General features: G+C 37.7%; 1 protein-coding gene across 1 annotated transcript; it reads left to right on the plus strand.

Moving 5' to 3' along the window:
* The first annotated feature begins 1,822 nt into the window (after window positions 1-1,822).
* Window positions 1,823-10,140, plus strand: sms (spermine synthase). The gene is made up of 11 exons (XM_034200654.1): window positions 1,823-2,069; window positions 3,247-3,367; window positions 4,405-4,492; window positions 4,772-4,836; window positions 4,935-5,110; window positions 5,281-5,435; window positions 5,589-5,678; window positions 6,400-6,514; window positions 7,207-7,286; window positions 7,681-7,796; window positions 9,028-10,140. The coding sequence occupies exons 1-11, from the start codon at window positions 2,024-2,026 to the stop codon at window positions 9,056-9,058; spliced, it is 1,083 nt and encodes a 360-aa protein (XP_034056545.1). The 5' UTR covers window positions 1,823-2,023; the 3' UTR covers window positions 9,059-10,140.
* The last annotated feature ends 107 nt before the right edge of the window (window positions 10,141-10,247 follow it).

Raw genomic sequence — 10,247 nt, forward strand, 5'->3', positions numbered from 1 at the left:
CTCAACTTTACCAACAGCGAGAGGAGACATACAACCCACTGGCCAGAGACATCGCCAACTGTCAACTGGGGGGTTGTAAACGAGGCCGAAGGGGTGAAGGCTTTTGTGGAGGCCTATCAAGTGACAGTGTTCGAATCGAGTCTGGTCTCTTTGTGAGTGAGTCGGGTGTTTTTGGAGCATCACCCGATGGACTTGTGCAGCCATCTGCCCTGCTGGAGGTGAAGTGTCCACACAGCCAGAGGAACATGACCATCGCGGAGGCAGTCCAGTTACCATCCTTCTGTCTTCGTGAGGAGGGTGGGTCATATATTCTCAAGGAGAATCACCCATACTGGCACCAGGTCCAAGGGCAGCTGCACATCACAGACCGGAGTCTCTGCTACTTTGTTGTCTGGACCACGAAGGAGGCGATCATCATCCCCATCCCCAAAGACCCTGCATGGCATGGAAATCTCCTCCTCCTGGAAAAATTCTACACCCAGCATATGCTCCCTGTGTTGGCCAGTAGAGAGGAGGACATTTAAATAAACATACTCTTAACACCCTCGGACTCTGCGTTGTGTTTGGTATGTGTAATGGGGTGTTATGCAGGGGGGAGGAAAACAGGACACAGCAGATTGGGATTGTGGTGGAGATACTGAGCAGTTATTTAATTGTTGCATGTAATTATTATTATACTGCGTGCTTCTTAGTTATACCATCTTTTGCTGTAACATGGATCTGTATGTAACTCTATATTTACTTGTTATCTACCACACTTCCTTCTACATCATACACCATCATTATACATGATGGTGTATATAGGATATATATATTTGTATACATATCTGTAAATTGTATAATTTTATTTAAACGTCTTTTTGATCTCTGTCTATAAACACAAACTGAGTAAGATTGACAATAAAGTTGACTTTGAAAAATATATATATTCTTTATGAAAATAGTTGACTGTTGTCAAATGAATCCAAATGAAACGTTGGACTGAACTACAACTACGCCTTTAAATCTCTACGGACAGTTTTTCAGTGGGATGGCAAGTTCCTATCTTTAAACATTTATTAGTTTTTTCTCAGAACAGATTTGATTTTCTGAAGTTAATTTAACTTTGCCGACCATGTAAGGTCATTATTAAAAGGTACAATCAATGTGTTTAGGGTTGACTAAAATAATGAAAAACATTTCATTTGGATAATTTACTGAGAGAATAAGAAACTCAATGATGCTCTACTCACCTGTTCCCTTTTATAAAGTGAAACAGTTGAAACGATAGATTTTAGTAAACTTAAAAACAACCTTCTCCAAAAGCTATCAAGGAATATACCGAATACTTGTTTTAGAACTTTATTACATATTTTTATATAAATAGTTTGAATGATCCATAATTGACAGAAGCTTGTGTTTACACTGACCTGTTACTCATATATTAATGTCTTTGTAACTTCCGTAAACCACTACCTCACTAATTTATTTCATTCATCACGGTTCAGTAAACTAAGTGATACATGAACCAGTTTAATCATTATAATAACGTAGGATTGCAACTCTTTGAAACTGTAGGTGGCTCTTAAAAGAGCCGTTGTGTTAGAGAAATGAGAAAGGGCCCTGGAGGCAACATCATACCAGAGGGTTAAAACTTGAAAGCAATAAAAACACGTGCTCACTTTCAAAATGTTTCTGAACTGTATTTTTTTTTAAAAATACCAATCATGACTGGCTCTTGGTTCCCTTTATTTAATTGATATTAAATGAGTTCATGCTAAACCGTGGATATAAATAATGATAAAAGAGAGATAGATTTCACTTGTTTTCACTTTGTGTGCCAGTCCAAACCTGGTCCAAACACACCGGCGGAGGATTTCTATCTTGTGGCTTCCTGACTCTTTGCTCTCGCCGCATCGCCCGCAGGCTGTGCAGTGGACAGTGATAGCAGCAGCAGCGGTAGCAGGGCCCTCCCTCTGTCTCTGCACAGATAAATACTCGCAGCCTGTCTATTCCCAGGCATGGATGACGGTTGCACTCAGACATGGCTCTGCGACATTATACCCTCGACTTCAAGCTCTCAACGGCAGGTAAAACGAGTGCGATTAGCGGCTTAATGCAGTCAATTCATTCTGGTTACATTCAGTGCATCAGGGCTGCATGCTAGCTCGCTGGCTACCATGCTAATACCTTCTAGTATATCACTGCCCTTCAAAACAGAAACGCGGTATTGATTTTGATGAAACGAGGCGGATACTGGCATATACATAAACACTATTTGACAAGTGGGGGTTAAAGCTTAACGTTATTATAGGCTAAACATTGAATCTTAATGTCATATGCATGGTGGTGTGTTAGACGTTATTTTATATTCAGTCTTTGAATAGAAGCCCCTCTGGCTAACAGTATGAATAAAGTATGCTGCTCAAGTCAGCTCTGTCGCACAGGAAGTGGCGCATTTTCACTCATTTGTGTAGTTTTTATGTGTTGATCTACAACTATGTAAAGGTGAGCAGTGTGCTAATACAGAACAGGAGAGGTGTGCCGAGCTCTTAAACCGCAGTCAGACGAGCATTAACCTACTTGTCTTTAAATAGCACTTCCAGGGAAAGTTACCGAGGTCACCAATAATAATGTGTGGGACTCTATGGAAATACACATGTTTTTCTATAATTGGGTTTTGAATCACATGATGGCACATTGCAAACATATTAATAATTATTTTAAATAAAAGCAGTGTTTTTAATGTCTTCGTAAATAAAATATACAAAACTGTTAGAACAAAACATGCCCAATCTAACTGCTTAATCTATAACAATATAAATGTAATTATTTTAGTAGTTCTTGATTTGAAAATTAAGTAGACTTTCCCTCTGATGTTTTTTACTTTGCACTGCTCTGTTTTTACAATATATTAAACAACCTATCTGTACATATAATGATTAAATAAGCTCTACCTGGATCAGCTACAATAGTAAAATTATGCTTTTATGTGTGAATAAATAAGGGATTATCCAGCAATGTTAAGTATTATAGATCATTGTTATTCTTACCAGATAAGTTGTACTTTTAGTTGACCCATAGAAGTATTTTGGTAATAATACTTTTACTTGAGTAATATTTTTACTTGAGTATTACTAGGAATGGCATTGTTATATAGAGCATTTAATAAAGGATCTCGGTACTTATTTTACCACTGATTCACAGAATGTTTAAAGCGAGTCAATTATTGTTTTGTTTTTTATTGTTCTTCATCTCTTTTCCCAGTTGACTCTGCTACGACAGTCCCTCACCTACTGTCCATATTTCATGAGCAGGAAATGACCGAGACTGTCCATGAAACAAATGGACATGGATACCTCGGTACTTTTGTAGGCAAGAATGGCCGGTAAGGAACAGCGTTTTCTGCCAAACAAAAGCTTTGTGTTTTCCTTGTCTCTGCGGCATAAATGCAGGAGTTTTCAGAAACATCTCAGAGTTGTCATTACAAAATATTAGATTTTATTACTGCCACATGGAACCTGTAGTTTCATTGTAAATATCATCCGGGGCTGCTTATATTTAGCTTAACATTTGGAAATGAATAAGTGGAATTATTGGGCTAGGCTTTGTTTGTTTTATAAGTCTATCCTACATCTATAGAGATATTTAGTTTTTAGTTTCCCCAGTTTTTCTATTTGGCATACTGAGCCCACTGATGGTCAGCAGATCTGGTTAAGTGGATGTATCGATGCTTCCACTGTGAAAACTTGTCCTCATTCAATGTCCTTTGTAAAAGAGGAAACAAAAAACCTTTCAACACACCAGGATGTGGGTTTGTTCAAATATTGATTTTGGTTTGGGATGACCCTGAATTGTTGCAGTGGCTTAGAAATGTGATCATGTAGCAAAGGGTCATTGCAGTTGGGCAATATGTGGGTCCTTCATTTATGATTTGATATAGAATAGCTTTAAATAAATCACGATATATTTAGCCTATTTAATTACAAATAACAATTTTAATAAAGTCTACAAATCTTTTAATGTTTATTTTATTAGCTTTTCTTTTTAATGACTGATTTTAAATGCCATTTTCTTAATCTCTTTCATTTTTTGTAAAGCACTTTGAATTGCCTTGTGTTGAAAAGTGCTATATAAATAAACTTGCCTTGCCTTGCCTTGCCTTGCCTTGCCTTGCCTTGCCTTGCCTACAAAGTCAAAGAAAACATTTATTAATCAGTACATTCTCATAGCACTGAATATAATTTCAATTTATGAACGATTCTGTTTAAAATGAACTTGGGGAGGCAACAGAAGCAGCTGTTTGTGGCTCTCTTTATGTAAATGCTCAGTCTGGGACAGCCCTGATTTAGTAATCAATTTAGCTAAATGTAATGTTCTTCTCACTTAACCGCTTTGTTCTAACTTTATTCTGTTACTTTTCAGGCTTGCTATTCTGCGTGTGCACTCCCACGGGCTGGTCACCGTTGATCTTCAATGTTATGAAGAGGATAACATTGCACAACTAGACAATGTAGGTGGAAAAAAAGAAAAAAACATTGCGTAATACTTCAAAACACACAAGAAGTCCCACAATGGAGCATGTCATGTGAGGTTTGCAACTTTTGAGCTAGGGGATGTAATAACGTTATCACTCATAAAACGTAGATTCACATCTTAATAGCTATGCAGAAAAGCAAGTTTATACTATAAACCTTTGTTTGGTTTCCAGGAAATACTATTAAATGTGTTTTGGTGTTGGAGTGCTGCCCATAATTTATCCTAAAAGTTGACATTTTCTTTTTCTCCATAGCTTTTAAATGCACTGGAAACTAAGCTAAAGATGATCCTAAATGGAAATATTACACGGATTAAAAGGTAAGGCTATGCCGCTTTGCTAATTTAGTTAAAAAGCAATAGCATATATTCATGGTGAAGTAGTGTTGGTTATTTCACCGCTCACCCTTCTTCCCAAGGCTCCCGGCCCTCGTACGAGGAGCAGAGGTGGACCGATACTGGCCCACGACTGACGACAGACTGTTGGAGTACGACATGGACCAGCTGGTGTATGAAGAAGATTCTCCATACCAAAACATTAAGATATTGCACTCACAGCAGTATGGGAATGTCCTGATACTTGATGATGACATAAGTAAGTGTATACAGTGCCAGGCATGTCTGTCACACTCGAAAAAACAGATCCAGTTTGACTCCTTTAACTTATTGTAATTGAAATTATTATTAAGTACACCATTAGTGTCAATTGATTCAAATGTACCAGGTCATATTTGCATCAGTGTAAATAATCTGTGTTCCTTGCAGACTTGGCAGAGAGCGATTTGACTTACACCCAGGCCATCATGGGTAATGGAAGAGAGAGCTATGCTGGAAAGGAGGTGCTGATATTAGGAGGAGGTGATGGAGGCATCCTTTTTGAGATGGTCAAACAGAAGCCAAAGATGATCACCATGTTGGATATATCCTTTTTTTATTATTGTGACACTGTTTCTCTCACAGCTACTTTAATCAGTCTCTAAACTTGATCACATAAAAAGCCAGTTTTCTATTTGGTATTGTTCATTGTATTGTTCATCTGCACTTGAATGATATTTCCTTTACAAAGTATGCACATTGACCAGAAGGTGATAGACGCGTGCAAAAAATACATGAGACGAACTTGTGGCAATATCCTCGACAGCCTGGAGGGAGATTGTTACCAAGTGAGTGCTGCCATCTGTTGTTTGCCTCTCACTGAGCTGAAAGAGGATATGTTATGCTCATTTTCAGGTTTTGGCTTTAATGTTCAAAAAAGTATTTATTTTTCTCATGTGCCGCAGCACCTCTTTTCACCCTCTGTCTGAAACCAGAGCCCAGTCTGCTCTGATTGGAGAGCTGGCCGGCTCTGTTGTGATTGGTGAAGTGCTTAGCGATGCCCCGCCCCTTTAGCATATCACATGCAATGTGTTGGAGCGCTAGCCAATATAAGTGCAAGTGTTCCATAGTGATGCCATTATGTTACTGAAGTAAACAAAGTGTGTGGGAGACCATTTACATGCACAACAACCTATACATACAACATACACATACACCTACATACACCTACACCTACAACATACACCTACACATACAACCTATACAAGAAAGGGAAAAACACAATACAGCCTCTTTAACATCGGTGCACCTAATGTATCATCCGACTGTAAACAATTTTGTTAGCAGATTGAGTGTTTTAAACACAGCATTGTTTCCATCCATGTTTACTTATTTGGATTGTTCTTCTAACCTGTCTTCCACCATCATTGGTAAAACTGCATCATGTTATCAGGGTTAGGGTTAGATAAACAAGATAAGGAGAACCTGAGATTGAACTGAACTCATGCATGTATCAAGCATATTTTTCTAATGAAGTAAAGTGTGCTCTCTTTGTCTCCTGTTTGACAGATACTAGTTGAGGACTGTGTCCCTGTGCTGAGGAAGTATGTGCAGGAAGGAAAGACGTTTGATTACGTTATTAATGACCTGACTGCAATACCGATATCCACGGAGCCAGAAGAAGGTTTCTGTATTTTTGTTATAATATATATTTTCTGTACTTTATATTTTCTACTTTATATTTTCCACATTTCCACCAGGCACTTTCTCTTTATTTGTGTTACATTTCTGAAACATAATATTAATAATAATAATAATTAAGCTGTATTTGTATAGCACTCTTCATACACTAGGTGCAGCATATAGTGCTTTCACAACATGGCACACATTATACATTTCAACAGAAAAATCAATTACATTTAGGTTAAAAGAAGTGCTGGGCAACGATTACAATGTTTCTCAACTTAAACATTAATTAATTGAATCCAATCAAATATCAAACCAAAGCTATTTGCACAAATGCAGCATAAAAACATATAACAGTTCAAGGAATATAAGGGGGTAAAAAAGCTATGATGATAAAAAAGGTAGAATAAGTAATGATTCAAAAGTTGACAAAACACTTAATTTTTGTGGATTCGGTAATATCTGGAAGTAGAAATGTGGAATATATAAACCCTGACTATTTTTAACTAAGGAATAGTAGTTTGTATACAAAAAAAAGTTTGTTTATAAAAGGAAGACCTGTCTAACATGTTTTACCAGCTAGTCAACCTGTTGTGTTGCCTGCGGGGAAGGCTATTTTCACTCCTTTGGTGTTACATAAATGTTCTGAGCTTGTTGAACTGGTGTCTGAGTCTTATCTGCTTGTTGCAGACTCTACATGGGAGTTCCTGCGTCTCATCTTAGATCTTTCAATAAAAGTCTTGCATCCCTCGGGGAAATATTTCACACAGGTGAGTCGGTTTTTTAATCAACTGCTGATAATGTTGTGTAATTATTTCTTCTGAAAACTTGTATAGCACCTAGAGTAATATTTCAATCTGAATGATTGCATTTTCTTATTCCATGTTTTTTTTTTATTGTTGATTAAACAGTCTATCATATTTAGAGAATATGCTCCGTATCTCACAATATAATGTAGTTTCACATTTTCCCAAAGTAATATTTCATCACATTGGACATATGTCAACAAGTGGCAAATGCATCTTATTATTTTATTGCAGCCAAGCATCGTAACCCACCACTCCCACTTAACACCCTTCATTTGTGTTTAGGAAGAATCCATATCTACAGTAGGCCTACGTGTGTCCCGTGACATTTATTTTTTCTTGTGCCACCTGTCACCAGGGTAACGCACAGACCATGACGGAGGCACTGCGCCTGTATGAAGAACAGCTGAAGAAGCTCTCGTGTCCTGTGGGGTTCTCTAAAGAGGTGGTGTGTGTGCCCTCCTACTTGGAGCAGTATCCTTTCATCAGTATTTGGACATTTTAATGTTTTTAATTATGCTCATGATAAATGTGACCCGCTCTATCGAAATCAGTCGGAAGTCGCAACGGCTCATTTCAAAATAAACGTGGATTTACGTAAAAAACTATTTTTTCGGGGTTCGGGTGTTTTGTTTGATTTTAAACAAACAAAGTCTTGGCTTTCAGAATATGAAACTTTTATTTCCAAAGTCACACGATAAATACATTTTTGAAGCTTGTAAAGGGACGAAGACAGGCAGCTCTCACTCGCAATCTGCTCTTCCACACGCCGCCCCCCCTCCCTCCGGCTGACATTATGAATGTAAGAGTATAGTAATCATAGATAACACGGCAGCGTCCGTTACAGTTTGTTTTCATCTGATTTCAATCAAACAAAGTCTTGGCTTTCAGAATATTAAACTTGTTTCGGCGAATTCAGATGATAAATATAACTTTGAAGCTTCGGCATAATTACAAGCGGAGAACGGAGTAACTTAACGTCACAGCAGGCATAACAACAGCCGGTGTTTCTCGTAAAGGGTTTTCCCCGGGAAACAAACACAATACACACAAACGCAAAAATACACAAACACACACACACACACGTATACACACACACTCGCGAGCTTCCCCTCCAAATGAAAATATCTTCCCTCCGTAGTATTTTGATCATTTGCTCCACTAATAATCAATCAGATCGATGGATTCTAGAGAAGAGGAAACTTTAAAGGCCTTTTTCTCAAAATGATGACTCTGTAACAGTCATGATATAATGTGACATATTTCGCTTAATATTTGGAGTACAACAACAATCCTGATATCATTAGAAAGCTAGGAATATCCTCTTTCTAACAGTGTATACAACTCAAAATGTGTCTTCGGGTCAATGCGACTGATTTCGATGGAGCAGGTCACAAATGTGGTGTTCATATCCCATTACAACAACACTCAAATATTTTTGTATTATACCTTATTTCTGTCTTAATACCTATATTTGTGTAGCTTTGGACCTTATTTGTATTGGTAATAATGATATACTAGTTAGTTGCAGTGATCTGATGGCTTTTTGTAGTGTCTGTTCGATCCTATGATGTTACCAAAACCAATAGAAATGAGAGCCAAGTTGAGTTAAAAATTGTTTATATATTTGTGAATGGGCAAATACTGTACATTTTTCCATGCTGTCCTATTTTGTTGTGTACAATCCTTAATTCCATTGTGTCAGATGGGTTTTCTACTCTGTATGGAAGAAGTAAAGACCAACAAGTTTCTCTGCTTGAATCCCCATCAGCTGGAATGTGAACGCTCCTCCCATTTCTGCTGTAGCCTTAAAGATGTGTTCAGACTGAACGTGACATTAAAAATGAGAGGCAAGTAAGCGTTTGGGTAAGCGCAGTCTTAGGTGGGCTTTAAAAGAGTCGATCTGGAGAAATATAACGTAAATAACTGGAGCTCCACACACAAGTGGCAGTGTATGCCTGATGTGTGTGTGCCTCTCCTAACTCACTACAGCTAACATATGTGCTGTAATCTGCTGGGTTTTTTTCTTCAAAATGCTCCATCATGTTAGTCAATGTGCATTATCAAGATAACATTCAGTCTGAGCACATCTCAAGGGGTACAATGACGGTTTTATTTTCCCGCTTTTATTGACCCCATTCTGCCCGATCATCATTCACTTTCTTCCTGTTTTAGTTGTCTTACCATTTTTTGCTACAACCTCTGTTGTATTTCGTTTGTGTTTCTTGGAATGTCCATTTGCATGTTCTTTGAACGAAACGGTTAGATGTGTAAACATTGATTTGATACACACAACTCATCGTACGACAGGCGCGTGTTCTCTTGTTTTCAGACGTCTCTACACTTGAGTTATAGGCTCATGTCGTGATGTTTAGGCTCAGCACAGCTAAACTGAGATGCTTTTAAGCGCTGTGTTTTTTTTGTTACTGCCTCTTAAATGTGATTTGATTCTTTCAGATTGTATCAAAGCAATGTGATCATGCCCAGTGAGACTGACGGGTTTAAGTCCAAATGTGTTTTAAAAGGGAAACTATTCCACCACTTTAATGCCACCTTTGTGCTTGTGCTGTTTTTATGTCATGTTCTGTTAGCTCCTTTTGGGTTCCTACAATATATATTACGTTTTTTTTTTAATACTGTATTAGGTGCATGTAAAGGACAGTGAATGTAGCTTGCATATACAGTACACAGCACGTTTACACGTGATCAACCCTGTGGGACTCGGTTACATTTATTTATTCAATATCATTTCACCAAATGCTGTTCCACTTGAGTTATTTTCTGTGACCTCTACAATTAAATGTGTTTTAGGGGGAAATGTGTGATTTGTTGTTATTTTCTCCAAAATAAATGTAATTGAGAACATGCCAATACAAACAGCGGGTAGTAAAATAATAAGAATAATTCAGTTTCAGTGTGAGCCAT

The sequence above is a fragment of the Gymnodraco acuticeps genome, unplaced genomic scaffold (assembly GCF_902827175.1).
Source record: "Gymnodraco acuticeps unplaced genomic scaffold, fGymAcu1.1, whole genome shotgun sequence".
Classification (NCBI taxonomy): domain Eukaryota; kingdom Metazoa; phylum Chordata; class Actinopteri; order Perciformes; family Bathydraconidae; genus Gymnodraco; species Gymnodraco acuticeps.